The sequence below is a fragment of the Macaca nemestrina genome, chromosome 4 (genome assembly GCF_043159975.1).
Source record: "Macaca nemestrina isolate mMacNem1 chromosome 4, mMacNem.hap1, whole genome shotgun sequence".
Taxonomy (NCBI): Eukaryota; Metazoa; Chordata; class Mammalia; order Primates; family Cercopithecidae; genus Macaca; species Macaca nemestrina.
This window is the reverse complement of record NC_092128.1, coordinates 114799214-114813967: the sequence shown is the minus strand read 5'-3', so window position 1 is coordinate 114813967 and position 14754 is coordinate 114799214. Positions and strand designations below refer to the sequence as shown.

Genomic DNA, 14754 nt, shown 5'->3' with positions numbered 1-14754 from the left:
AATGCAGTGGCGTGATCTCAGCTCACTGAAACCTCCACCTCCCAGGTTCAAGTGATTCTCCTGCCTCAGCCTCCTGAGTAGCTGGGACTACAGATGCACACCACCACGCCCGGCTAATTTTTGTATTTTTAGTAGAGACAGGATTTCCCCATGTTGGCCAGGCTGGTCTCGAATGCCTGACCTCAGGTAATCCACCTGCTTTAGCCTCCCGAAGTGCTGGTATTATAGGCGTGAGCCACCACACCCGGCCATTTTTATGTAGACTTTAGCTGTTGAGGCATGAGAGAAGCTAGGATGCTCTGGCTGTTTTTTTCTCTAAGCCCTTATGTTTCCTATGATTGTATCTCTTACAGAACCTTACATTCAAAAACAAAATAACAGTAATACCTGCTCATCATTGGAGTTGCCAGTAGTGCCAAGGACATGCATAGAGGTGTCAGGGGCTCCACCAGCCTTTTCTTCTTCTTCTCTACATCCTTGCCCCTCCCCTTCCCTCCTTTCTTTCTGTTTCCCTTTTCTTTCCCTTATATCCTTCCCTCTCCTTGACCTTCGTCTCAGTCTCTTTCCCCCATCCTTTATGTTCTGTGCCAAAACCTTGTAACATTGCATAGTCTCACCCCCCTATTGGGGCATGTCGGTGAGGAAGACAGACACAGATCTGCCTTTGTGGTGCTAGGATTCCAGCCATTTTAATCTTAGCTTCTCCAAAGAGTATTTCAGTCCTGCTTTGCAGTCTCATTGATAATCCTCCCCAGGAAGCAGCTGCTCTTGTCTCTCCATTTCTGGAGGCCTAAGGCCTCCTCATTTTGATGGCTTGTTGCCAAGCCCACTGCCCAGGACCAGGAACGGGGAGGTCTGTTCATTCCAGGTAAGCTGAGGCAACTTCCAGGCAGTTCTGGACCTCAGACCCCTACCTAGATCCTCACTGTCAGTCTGGGAAAGGCCAACCTCAAGGGGTGAAAGATGGCAGCAGTACACATTGTATGTAAGCACCATGCACATACATAATTACACACATGCAGCATCGCAGGGTGCAGCTGACATCCCCTTCATGCCCTACTGCCCTGTTCTGAGGGCAATTCAGTGGGGTCATCCTGTTGGTGTCCTCTTGGCAAGCTGTTTTTCTGGTCCCTAGGGCACTGCACAGCCCAGATGTGGAACAGAAAGTCCCCATGCCCGCAAACAGCTTCTTGTGACCTAGCATTGGGGAGCCCATAGACTGGGCAGCGACCCAGTTAGGAAGGATTCAAAGAACCTTGAAGATGCTGTGGTCCAGTGGAAAGAGCTCTGTGTGTTAAATCGAAATCTGTTCTGCTGTAGATTTGCCATGAGGCACCATCCTGACCCTTGAGAGGATGTGTGTCCCTCCCCAGGGTAAAGTGCCCTGGGAGATCTTCAGCAACATGCAGGAGCCCAGGGCTGGTGGTGCAGGGGTAGGTCCCAGAGTGACCCTCTCCCTGGGGTTGATCTGCTCCTCAACAGCCGGGGAGCCTCCAGCTCTCAGGCAACAGCTGTAGACAGTAATGAACTGACCTCTCAGGGCTATGGTCGTTCAGAGTGTGTGTCCAAGCACCTGCCTGGTGCTGATGCTAAAGTCTCAACTCCTTCCTGGGCTTGACAGTGTCTGGGGCAGGGTCTGCAGCATATGGAGGCTTGCAACACACAGAGATTTCATGTAAAATGTCCTTAGTGACTAGCCTTTTTTTAAAAAATCAAATGAGGAAAGAGACATAGAAGGTAGGTACATGCCCTTGTGTGGCCTCATGTAGCAGGTTAGCCACATTTTATTCAGGCGTCCTGAGGGGTACCTTACAGGCAGAGGGACTATCGTGAGAGTTAGGGGGCCGGAGTTGCTTCGCTGGGATCACCAGGCTTCGCTAAGGAGAGAGAATGGAAACAGGGCCAGGTTCTCCTGTCAGCCTCCATCTGCCGTTCACGTCGGCATAGTCACAGTTACCAGCGTGCTCTGGCATTGATGCCCATTTATGGTGTGAACTCAGAGTTTTCTAAATTTGCCAAGATTTCAAATTGTGCTTCTAATGCCACAGATGCTGTGTATTTTGAAGCAATTTTATTTTGAAATGATAATACTTTTATTGTTTTAAATTCTTTGGTGTCACTAACCTTTTTCCACAGTTATCAAATTTAAAACCCTTCATCTTTTCCCTAATTTAATTTCTTTCGAGCAGGATTCTCCCATCTAGAAAGAGAATGTGGAATGTACAGGTGCCATTGCTCTGTCTGTGCTGAGATGTGTCTGTGTCTAGGATCTCTTCAGCCTGGTAGGATTCACCCTAACGTTAGTAATTGTGACATCTCATAGGCAGATAGCTTTAGCATAGTCTCTGGTCATAAGAGTGAATTTGGTGACACACAGGAAGGCCTGCTCTCCACTTTTGCCTCAGGAAAGGTCTGAATGCTGATCTTGGCATCCTAGGCTCCCTCTATTTAAGATCAAGTCTACTAATCTGCCCTTTGCACTCTGGGAATCCTACATCGGGCCCTCATCCAGCAACCCGGTTCCCAGGGTGAGAGTGTGGTGGCTGCAGGGCTCTGCAGCTGTCATTTGCCCTACAGCTGGCTGGGATTCTGTTGAAAGGTTCAGAGGCTTCGTGCAGCCGCCTGCTGAAGTCATCCATTCTTATGTTTGGTTGAGACTATGCAGCCTCACACTTCCAGTGGGCAGAGGTGTGGGCCATGCTTTCAGGGCTGTGCAGAGGGGTCTTCATGTAGTCTTCTCTGCACCCACAGCCACTCCATGTGAGCTGCAGCACTTGTTCTCAAAATGGTCTTTCCAAAGTCTCTAATGTGAGTTGCCTGTAAGAAATTGATAGTAATGTCAATTCATCCCCAGTATATAGTATGTGTCTTTGATATGCTTGTTGTTGCATCACTTAGGTTTTAAAAAATGAAAAAGAAGCTGGGTATGGTGGACTGCACCCGTAGTTTTAAGTACTCAGGAGGCTGAGGTGGGAGGATCTCTTGAGCCCAGGAGTTTGAAGCTGCACTGAGCCATGACCACACACTGCACTCTAGCCTGGGAAGCAGAGTGAGACCCTATCTCTAAAAAATAAAAACAGGAAAAAGAAAACCCTCTTGTTAGGAAGATTGTGTTTTATTTAAGGAGAAGCCCTGGTGCTGAGAATCCCACAGCCTCATTTTCTGGGCCTATGCTACCGGGTTTTCTGCAGCAGGGACTGTGGATCATATTGGTAGAATAACTACTGGCCCTGTACGGTCTCTTTTGTCTCTTGTGGTCAGAAGGTCAGAAGGAAGGAGAGATCATCCCCAGCCCTCAGTGTACTCATGGTGGCCAGGTGAGGAGGGCAGATGTGGAGTCCCTATGAGGAGAGAGGGCCTGCCAACTCAGGTACAGATGCTTCCCTCAGGGTCCAGTCTTCCTGATGTCTCCTGCCATGGCCACACACTCAGGCTTGCTTCTGATCCTTGGAGGCTAGATAGTTCCAGAATGGCCACATGTTGGCCAGGGCTTAGTCAACCAGCTCTGACTGCATCTGCAAGGATGCAGTGGGGAATTCCTGACTGGCGGGTCTACCACTGGACATTCTGAGGTCTTTTCCTCCGTGCCACAACCTGAGTCAACCCTGGATTGTCTGATGATATAGTTCTTGATGCTGATACCTGGGGTGCTAGGGTACCTCCTCTGCACACCTTAGTTATGACTCAGGTGGGGCTTGAGCACTTTTTCTACGCACCTTTTCTACAACCCCGGTGGGCTGGGACACTCCCTCTTCGTGCCTTAGTCAGTACCTGGTGGGACCATAGACGTTGCAGGCTGTTTGGAATTTGGACAGAGATCCTGGTGGAAAAGGGACAAGATGAACCATAAAGAGGAGCCAGTGCTTTGCTGGGGACAGAAGATGAAGGGTTAGAAATTCAGTCTGTGGAGCACAGTCTTGCAGAGAAATTGGCAGGCACCCAGTACCTCCCTTGGTTGAAGGCTGCTCCAGGGTAGTACGGTTCTCTGGGAGCCGGTCTTGCCAGGCAAGTGCCTGAGCCCTGAGGAAGCAGGAAGGCTCTCTGCCTGCAGTCAGAGTCTGCTCTGGGAGAAAGTACACAGTGCCTTTTGATCCCCTTTAATCTCTCTATTTTCTGTTTGTAGAAAGTCCATGAGATGCTGAAGAAGGGGTGGGATGCTGAAGGTTCTCCCTTCCGAGGCCAGCGATTCGACCCCGCCATGTTCAACATCTCCCCGGGGGCTGTGCAGTTTTAATGACCAGAAGGAAAGGAAACCCTCGCCGGTGGGGAGGCAGAGCCTTATCCTCGGCCGCCCTCCTCGGCTCCCTGCGTTCCAGGGACTTGCTCGTCTTGTTTACCCCTAACCATCCTTTCTTTCAAGGGTGAACCAGGCCTTCCACCCTGACCTTGCATCTCCAGACTGTTGCAGAGAAGGTGCGGGGCCAGCTGCTGTGTGGTGGCCGCTGTGGCTGACGCTGAGTGAAGGTGTTTGAAATGCAGGAGAGGATATCCCAGCAAATTGGGATCACATGCTTTTGTCTCCACAGCAACCAGCCACTGCAGGCAGCATGTCTTTCCTCCCCTGCTCCCTGCTTGCTGTTGTTTTGACGCTATTCTGCTTGCATGTCTTCTGGTTGGGATGTGGAGTTGTTGCTGGGCTCTCAGGCGAAGCTGAAGTCATTGAAGTGTGTGAAGCTCTGTGCTTGCATGAGGGCGAGCAAGGAATGGCTGTGCCTGGGGCTGCTTTGGGAAACTCTTTGCCCCTTGACCTCTTTTGGGAGCATTCACGTGGTCTTCTTGCTCATCCCTTTATAAATGTGCTCTGCCTGCCTCAGCCTCATGGTCAGAGCAGTGGAAACTGGAGCCCTGTTTGCACATTCTAGTTGTTGGGAGAAAGCCCGGGTTCTGGGCTCAGGTCCAGATGCAGCAGGGATTCTGTTCTCTGACTGTGGCGACCTTGCTTTGGTTCTTGTTGAAGTGAACCAAGCCCAGCCACCACGCATGGCATGCTGTGCTTGGCTCCCCATAAGACGTCCTCTTTGGGTGCACGGTGTCAAAGCGTAGGCAGGAGTGGAGAGCTGGTGCCCTCAGGAGGAGACCACAGCATGTTCATCAGCTCATCAGCAGAGCACAACAGCCACAAGTCCTGAGAAGCTTTGACCTTGAGGGGCTTCTAGGAGAAGTGGAATTTCTACATGGGGCGTGAAGGCACACTGTCCCACCACAACTGAACCAGAAGAGAGAGAAGACTCCCCGCTTCCCATCCTCTGTGCCAGGTGTCAGACTGCGCTCCCTGGAGCTTATGGCCCGATCTTACCTGTTCTCTGGGGACTGGTCACTGCCTCAGGAGCCCCAAGCCTATGCCCTGAGCCATGGCTGCTGATTGACTCCAGCCAAGGTGCAAAGATGAAATTATGGGACAGGGCCTCAGGCCTGTGTTCCAAGTATTCACAGGGGCTCTGGGTGCCCATCGCCGGGAGTATGGTTCAGCTACCACCGGCACTGTCCATTTGCCTGTCTCTCAAGCTCAGAGCATGGATGAGCCGCACAGCAGAGCAGTGCACCCTGGCACCATGCACAGCCAGCAAGAATCAAGGCCTGCAGATGCTAAGAGAGCCTATTGTCAGGGGAAGGACCCCACCCCTGCACACTCTCTGTGGATACTTGGGTTGTGGGGGCTGTCTTGGAGAGTAAGTTTGTGGTTGGTTTCTGGTTTACAGTGGTGGCTGACACCCCTTGTAAGAAAGCATTCCTGGGAAGTCTTCTGTGGGTCCAAACATGTTGCTCCGATCATCACACGAGAGCAGAAGGCCCTAGATACCCCCTTTGGAATGTGAGAGCCTTGTTGTCTGATACTTGCCACTGAGCTGGTGAAGCCCCTCTAAGGAGATCTCGACCCTGGGGAGCAGAACTCTTGTCATCTATGAGGGGTCCTTCTGAGAAAGACTCATTTTTTTCCTGGAGTTCTTCCCATCGAGGTCCTAGGATTTCACACCACTGTCCCATAAGAGCTTTCCTGCCTAATGAAAGGAGGTCTTGTGTGTGTCTCCTCTCATCTCTGTAGTTCTCGAGTTGGCCCCCATTGCAGCCCCACCCTGTGGGTAGTCTTCCAGAAGTGATGCAGTGGTGTGAGATGCCCTACACCTTGTTATTTGGGAGACTTTAAGAATCACTTCCATGGTGACCAGTGTTTGTTTTGCCTGATTTTGTATTCTGTGTTGCATTTCTCCCCACTCCCTGCCCTGCTTTAATAAATGGCAAACCAATGTCTAGGAAGAATGACTGAAGGGCAGTATTGGGTATTGGCCCCATGGCAGGAGCAGCCACTTGCATCTGGTCCCGGTGCCACACTGCAGTGCTTGGTGTGGTTGTGGAGCCTGTCCCTGCACGCCTTGCTCCCGTTGAGCCACGCTGTTTGGTGGGTGATTCTCTGCCCTGAGCCACCACTCTGGACTGGCCCAGTCTCCAGAGCTGGCACACCCTGCCTGTTTTCTCTTTTTAGACACAACAGCCGCAGTTTGGCCAGCCACTAAGTCCCACCAGCTGAGGTCCGAGGAAAGCGGGGTGACTCATTTCCCTTGTCCAGGGCCCCAGGAGAGTGAGGTGTCCAGCCTGCAAAGCTGTTCCAGCTCCTCGGTGTTGGTTTGCAATAAATCGGTATTTAAGCAGTTCTGGGTCTGCGTGTGACATTTGCTGCTGAGACAGTTCTGTCTGTGCATGGTCATTATTGTTATATTCTGGCCTCGGGGTCCCAGGCCAATGTACACAGCAAACACCAGCGTGGGGAATTCTTAGGGGTTGTTTCCCATCTGGTCTGAATGCACTGGGCAAGATCTCAACACAGCTTTAGAAATCCTGTAAGATTTTGATTAGTGAGAAGAAAAGGAATGTAGCTATAGATCTTACATCCTTTCAAACAGGTTCTGGAATTCTGTAGTTACCGAAAAGCTTAGGGTAAGTGCAGAGTTGGGAATGATTCCACTGGAGGGCCATCTTTGCCTACCAGGCTCCAAGGCCCTCCTTGATCTCCAGGTACATACCTGCTGTTACCTTTGCTGAGCCCTCACAATGGGCTTCCTCCAGGACATAACCCCATGTCTGACACACAAGTCTCCCAGGTGGCTGGCCACCTGCTTCTTCCTCAGTCAGATCTTTGACTCTCCTTCTCTGTGCCCCACCCCATTCCATGGGTATCCATCTCCAGCCTCCTCCGACCCTGCTCACCCCTGGGGACAGGACCTAGGGGTGTGAGAATTACTTCTTGGCTGAATGAAGACTGTTTCAAAGGCAACCCTTAGAATTGCCTAGCATACTCCCAGGGCCAGAAATAACCCACCAGAGAGGAGAGGCGTATTTGCCCCTGAAGAGTGCAGGAGGGAGAACAGTTGAGAAGTGTTTCGTGTAGAAATGTGTCCAAGAGGCATCAGCTGCTGCACAGAGAACTCACTGCCCAGAACACTGCGCTTGGGGAACACACCTCACCCCCACCTCAAATATGCTCCCCACTGGGCCTGTTGGCAGCCAGCTCAGCCGGGGAACGGGCAGTATGACTCGCTTTGTGAATGAAAAGCACGAAGTTGTCAGCACAGAACCTGGCCAGTCCTTGATAAACTCTCTCCTCGGTGGTCAGAGGCCAAGCAGCCCATGTGTCTCAAGGTCCTGAAGAACTGGGCTATGTCCCTGAGAGTCCCTCCACCATCTGACTACCGGGTCTGGGGAACAGGCTTTTAAACCAGGCTGCTGCCCTGGGGAGTGCTCACTGGATGCCAGGGTGCCCCATAGGGACAGGGTCACAAAGCCCTGGGGCTTCCCCTGCCAGTCCTGGTGAGGACAGTGTGATCACTATCTCAGAGAGAAGAAAAATGAATATTCTGTCTTTTCAGACTAAACTACTCACCCAGCTCACACTAATGTGGATTTGTTAATTTTACCTTTTTTTTTCTTTCCAACTTTTATTTTAGGTTCAAGGTTTGTTACATGGATAAATTGGATCATAGAGGTTTGGTGTACAGATAATTTTGTCACCCAGGTAATCAGCATGATACCTGATAATGTAGTTTTTCAGTCCTCACTCTCCTCCCACTGGGTTTTATTTTTTAGTGCTGGAAGTTTAACAGACTGGTCTTACCTCAGAGGGAGGGAAGAAACCCCCTATCACTGGGCTCCGTGGTGTGACAGGGGCCTGGTAGGGGCTTTCGATCCACCATCCATTCCTCCATACCAAATGCCTGAAGTCCCCACTTTGCACATGGAGACAGCGTCGTGCCAGGGAAGAGAGGTTGAGCCCGGCTACCCCTCACAACTTCCTGCTTCCCCCTCAGAGGGTGATGGGGAGACCAGAGCCCATGGCAGGACCAACCGTCACTGAACCCAGCTGGCACAGGTCTACCAGAACACTCTGGGGGTATGCTGGGCTTGCTGGGTAAACCCCTGGCATGCTGGCATTTGCTGTCTTCTCAATGCTGATGGAGATAGGCACACATGGGGTGTGGGAACCTCAGGCAGGTTCATGAGGGCACTGGCAGGCACTCAGGTGTATGCTGCCTCCTGCTAGGCAGGGCCGAGGCTGTTCTCCCTGGAGAAGGGCGGCTTAGGAAACACTTGCAAGAAAGCTGCCTGGACCTGGAAGGTGACCCTGGCCAGCCTCCCTGCTGCCTCTCTCAGTCCTAGGCCTTCTTCCCCAGAGCTGGTTAGGGCCTCAGAGACTTTGCAGTCTAACCCCTCATTGTGCTACAGTCATAGGAGTAAGTGACACTCCCAAGGCCATGTGGCTGGTGACTCGGGGGGCCCAGGTCCAGGATCCTGCCCCTTTTGCAGGCCTGTGGTTCCTTGTCTCCTACTTGCTTCTTGGAGCAGCCTCCTCTTAAGCCAACAGCTCCTTCACCTGAGCCCGGTCACTTCGCCCTCCTCCCCAGAACCAAAGAGCAAGACCATCTGCCCCAGGTACAGTCCTGGCCATGCCACATTCTCTGTGGCACTATGACCAAGGTGAGTGGCAGATACTGAAATCATCCAGGGCCACTGCAGACCCCATTCCCAGTGGACTGTTCATCAAGGGACCCTGTCTCAGACTACCTCAGCCAACCTTGTTGCCCAGCACAGGTCTGGCACATTGAAGATGATCTGTGTTGGATGGGGAAGGCAGAGGGAGGATCCTCCAGCATTGATCACCCACCAACACCCTCAACAACCCAGACATTGCCGCTGCACTGACCCCATGCCATGAGGAGGGCACTCAGGCTGTTAGGAGCCTGCTGACTCAGGCATTGGGCTGGGGCCTCCCTGCCTGTCTGCCTGCCAGCGGAGCACTGCCCCAAGCCCCTCTTACTGCAAAGACAGGGTCTTGCCTCCCAGTGTGCACTTTGTGCAAGACACAGGCAGGTACGGGTCTACCAGAGGACAGGGAGTGTTGTTGGGGCACCGTGGGGCTTGGAGGAGGCCCCTCTGGCAGGGAAAGGCAGCCCTTACCTCTGTTGGACTAGGGAGTTTAGGAAGCTGCTCTGGTCCAGAGAACTGGGGATCCAGAGAACTGGGGATCAGGGCCATCTTGTGACCCCAGTGATGGTCCCTAGTGGGACTGCTGAGCTTCAGCCTGAGAGTTCGGGAACTCACCAGTGATTGATTGTGGGCACTAATGACCCAGTGTGTGGAGACCTCATTTACCAGGTATGCCTAGCCTGCAGGCAAATCCCAGGGCAGTGACCCTTAGGGAAGAGACAGGGTTTGGGGTCATCAGAGGCCGGGAGACCCAGGTACCTGCAGTGAATGGGCTGCAGACTGGAGCTCAGCCTTAAGGTGGGGAAGATTCCAGCACCCCTGAGTGACCACCTCTTTCTTGATAATGCAGAGAATGGATTTTGTGACTCCAGGGTGACATTTCTAAGCTTGGCATCATCCAGGGTGGGTTTGGGCTCAATATGGGTGACTGTTAGTCCAGGTCTGTCTCAGTGAGGCTGTTCAGGCAGAAAGGCTGACACACCTTGCAGGCAGAGGGTCTAGAGAAGAAGGGACAACAGGCCTGAGGAGGGGACAGCCAGGCAAGGAGGTAGAATAGGCCTTGTCTGGACAGTGGTCACCTGTTAGGTCCACAGCTTGTCGTCCCTGGCCTGACCAGCCATGTGAGGAGAGATCCAAACCATCCACTTGAAAGCATTCAGGGTGCCTGATGACAAGACCCCAGCCACTGTGGGCTCTCATGTCCTGGTAGGAAGGTATACCTTAAGCAGATGGACCTGGTGGTGGTTGACACTGTCTGCCTCCCCAGGGCTGGTCTGTTCATGCCAGACCGTTTTCTCGTTTGCTCCCACCTCCAGCTCAGAGAGGAATCACCTTCACACCTCTGCTGAAACTAACCCAGCTCTGTACCCATCATTCCCTTCTGTGCAACACCTGCTCCTGGAGAACCCTACCCCCTCAAATACACATCACCCTCAGGGCCCTGTGATGTGCTCTCGTCTCCCCACCACCATTCAGGGGGCCACAACCAGGTCCAGCCTGTCTTCCCTGGCACCAGGCTGTCTCTGTGCAGTGGGGGAAACTCAGTCACCCCTAAACTATTCTCCAGTGTTCCCAGATCAGCCATGTGATGGCAAGAGTCACTTCTTAAACTTTTGCTATCCCCAGAAACTTAAAGCAACACCGGCCACACTCAAAAGTCAAGTGATACCAAGACAGCAACAGTAAAGCATTAACTGAGCACAGGGCCCTGTTGACTCGACACCCCAGGCTCTCCTGCTGGTAACCCTCCATTGGCAGAACCAGGCACTCTGCAAAGCCCTGGACAGTCAGCAGCCTTCTGAACAGGCTCTTCTGTCCCCACTCACAACTTCAGAGCAGCTAGGACCCCAGTGACCGCCCCCACCCCCCACCCCCAGCTGCTTCATCTCTGTCCGAAGATAACTGCTCTCCAGAACTTTCCATGATACGGTCATTTAAAGTTTTTTTTTTTGAGACAGAGTTTTCCCTGTGTTGCCCAGACTGGACCCAAACCTCTGGGCTCAAGTGATCCTCCTGCTTCAGCCTCCCAAGTAGCTGGGACTGTAAGTGTGCACCACTGTGCCTGGCTTGATGGTGTCATTTTTCACTGTATGTGTATTTGTAAACTGTATAAATCAATATGTTTGTCACTTGCTTTTCTTTCTCCCTTTTCCCTTCATGAGCTGTCTGTGTCCATACACACTCTCCTCCACTCCCCCAGCTGGGGTGTGATATTCCATTAAGTGAATATCACAGTTTATTTAACAACATCCTGTTGGTGAGTGCTTAGGTTGGTCCCAATTTCTCAATATTACAACAATGCAGCAGTCATTCTCAAGTGTGAGAGATTCCCTAGGCATTTCCTGTGAGTGGAGTTGCGGGGTCACAGGGCATCCTCTGGGACGGGAAGGAACTTCCCATGGGAAGGAACATGGAAAGGGGAATGAACCCACCTCCTGTGACTGGGTCTTGTTGCTCAGCTCCTCACCATTTTAATGGACTCTAATGTTTGCAGTCATGCTGAGTGTTAAGTTGGATTGCCCATGCATTTCCCTTGTCATGGTGAGGTTGAACTCCCATTTATATTTTTATTAGGCATTCAGGTTCCTTCTGTGAATTTTGTTTGTATTTTTCACCATTTTACTAAGCTGTTCATCATTTATTCCAGACCTCCCAGCCTGGAGCCTGTCTTTGCACTTTAAACTTCCTTTCCACCCTCCTGGTCCCCCAAGGTGGGGGGTGTTCTTGAGGATCACCCCTTACTCTGTGCTCAGGCCACCATGAGTTCCTACACACAGGCTGCATTTCCCCCACATTTCCCATCTGGATGGGACTGTAGGGCAGGCACATTTCCCAGAGGCAGGGCAGGGCTGTAGGGCATGCATTTGGGATAGAAGCTGCCTCTACTCCCAGGATAGAGCCCAAATTCCCCAGTAAGCCTGCCTGTGCCCAAGGCCTGTTCCCTCAGGTTTAGAGAACTGCTCTCCTGGCTGTGGCTGGTGGCAGCACCCAAGCCATCTGTGTTGTCGATGGGCCCGTTCATGACCTGTTGGACGACCAGATGAGTAGTCTATCCTACTGCCCACTTCCTCATCACAGGGCTTTGGGGGAAGAAAGCACTAAGCAGTTGAGATGGTCTAAATTTCTTGTCTCACATCCAGCTCGTGTGGAGAACAGAAAGTGAGTGCCATGAGCAAGACGGGGCTTGCAGCTCTTGGAGAGAACCCTGGCACTACGGGCCTAGCAGAAAGGACTGATCCCACTAAAAGCACCTCTGGCCCCTCCTGGCTCTCAGCCTGGGTGGTGCCTACCTCTCACAGAGGTCTGGCCACCTGGCGCTCTACCTGGGGAGCTCTCTGCTGTTGACTGGGAGAATACCCAGGTGGAGATGCGACCCAGCCCTCCACGTCCCACCTGCCTTCTCCCCCTTCCCAGGAACCTTCAGGACAGGGTCACCCAAGTCCAGAGCCTGGGAGCCCCTGGCCACTTCCCCAGCCAGCACTGGGATCTCCAGCCTCCACCACGTCTGGGACTAGCCCCTGACAGGGGACCATGGAAGGGATTCCCATCTGAACAACAAAACCGCGGAGCAGAGAATCCACATTTCTCAGATCCATCAGAGAATTGCCGTCATACAGCACATGCTGCCCCCAAACCAGAGAGACAGGCAGGTGGACACTGAGAACCACAGCTCACTGGAGCAGAGGCTGCTGCTGGAGCCCCATGGGAAGGAACATGGAAAGGGGAATGAACTGGGGATAGAGGGAAACTCATTTTCATCCAGCTCAGTGGAATCCTCTCCTGAAGTCCTGAGAAGCACACACTCAACTGTGAGGAAGACAGCTGCTGGGGGTCAGCTAGGCCCATCTCTTCTCCGAGAACTGACCCCCTCACAGGGATTGCCCTGCCTTTTGCCCCAAGGAAGCAGAGCATTGATTTTGGGATGTAAGACCAGCACCCAAAGCTGCCAGCCAGGGCTGAGTGGGCACCTAGGGAGTAGGATGGGGACAGAGTGGACAGAACAGAGACACTGACTGCAGTGTGAGAGGCCAGTAGAGATCCAAAGAGATCAGAGACAGGGAGAAAGAGAGACGCTCAGAGAGGGACCCAGGAGGGAGAGGAACACTCAGGGACACAGAAGGGACAAGGAGGGAGAGGGACTTACAGATGGACACAGGAGGGACAGGGAGGGAGGGAGATACAGAGATGGACACAGGAAGGACAGGGAAGGAGAGGGACATGGGAGGGACAGGGAGGGAGAGGGACACTCAAAGATGAACACGGGAGAGTCAGGTAGGGAGAGGGACACTCAGAGATGGACATGGGGGAAAAGGAGGGAGAGGGACTTGGGGACTCAGAGAGGGACACCGGAGGGACAGGGAGGGAGAGGGACTCAGAGGTGCACTTGGGAAGGACATGGAGGAAGTGTAATTTGGGTGCTCACGGCAGCCCTGCAGGGTTTCAGGGTCCTTCTGTGTTCAAGACAAATATCCCTGTTTCTAAAGGTTAGTCATTTTTGTGTCTTGGAGAAAAAAGCCCTAACTTGAGGTCGCCGTCATGGCCGCTTTGCAGGGCTTTGCTGATTCCCTGGGAATGTCACCTGCTGCTGGTGCTTTTGGAGCGTGTGGCAGTGGGCTTAGTCTTCAGAGGTGGTCTCATTTTGGGGTTCCAGTGGAAGCCGCCAACACCTGAGTGGATAAGAGGTGCAGTTTCCCGTCTTCCCCTCCCCAATAGGATCAGAACCCCTAGGGGAGGAGAGTTGGGGGTGGAGGCTTTTGGGGCCTGTTTGAGAAGGACTGCCCTGAACAATGCCTGAGGTGCATCCTACCTATCCCCCACGTGACAGCTGAGAAAACTAAGGCAGGTGGAAGGTGCCAGAATCTGAAGGTGTGCGTCTCCGCAGCACCATGTCTGACTTTTCGTTAGCAATGGGTTAGGCACCTAAAGAAATGTGGGCTGACGGGCCCACACATGAAGGAGGAGGCACCACCACCCACTCTGCGGGAAGGCGTGGCCATAGGTTCACCCCAGGACACAGAGCCCTGCTGAGCCGGGAGGCAGGACAGTGTGGAGCCCACGCGATCTACACCAGGGCGGCTGGTATGGGAGAGTCCTCGCTCCCTCAGAACAGGAGGACGAGAAGACCTTCCTGCGGATGCACAAGCTGTTGTGATCTGGGAATTTCAGCATTAGAGACTGCGGGTTCCAGGATTGGGGTAAGGAAGGAAAAAGAGAAAAAGGACCCCCAGCCATTGGGGTTCAGTTCAAGGAGCTATCCATCCTCCTGCCAAGAGGTGGGATGCAGGGATCCCTGGGGGTGTGATCAGAGACCCCCTGCCCTAGTCTTGTTGGGAGGGGCCCCTCATGTCACCCCATCCCACCTTGCTTCACCTGCCACGAAGCCCTCCCAGGCCCACACCTTCCCTTCGGGCTCAGAGCCTGGGTTCAGCTTCCTGGGAGGGACGCCTCTCCAGAGGGCACCACCCAACGGTGGGCACAGTAGTGCAGGCTCCAGACCCCAGGCCTGGTCAACAGGTCACTGCTGTGGCCAAACACGATCCTGTGGACTTAGAGGTGGTGATGGACACCGTGTTGAACCCCTGTTAAGCGGAAGGCAGACAGTGTGTCTGGTGGCCAGAAGGCATTGGGGCAGAAAGTAAACGGTCTGCTTCAGCCTGGATCCACCTGCCATAGGCAGCCTCTCTTGTGTTCAGGATCTTTGTGAGCAACACAGGCCACCAACACCCCACATTTCCCATGTAGTGACAAAAGATTAAAACAAAAGATAAAAAAAAAAAA

At 52.9% G+C, this 14754-nt stretch overlaps 2 protein-coding genes across 3 annotated transcripts in view; one reads left to right on the top strand and one right to left on the bottom strand.

Annotated features, from left to right (window-relative positions):
- LOC105494215 (NudC domain containing 3) overlaps positions 1-6649 on the top strand; it is a 106551-nt gene extending 99902 nt beyond the window's left edge. The window contains exon 6 of one of the 2 annotated variants that reach the window (XM_011762488.3): positions 6482-6649. In XM_011762488.3, the coding sequence (XP_011760790.1) occupies positions 6482-6526 (45 nt within the window). In that variant the 3' untranslated portion in view covers positions 6527-6649. Of the gene's footprint in view, positions 1-4123 lie in introns of both variants that reach the window. The other variant, XM_011762487.3, reaches the window with a different exon arrangement.
- Positions 1-14754, bottom strand: part of LOC105494244 (oxoglutarate dehydrogenase) — a 467517-nt gene that overhangs the window by 303893 nt on the left and 148870 nt on the right. The gene's annotated exons all lie outside the window — the stretch shown is intronic.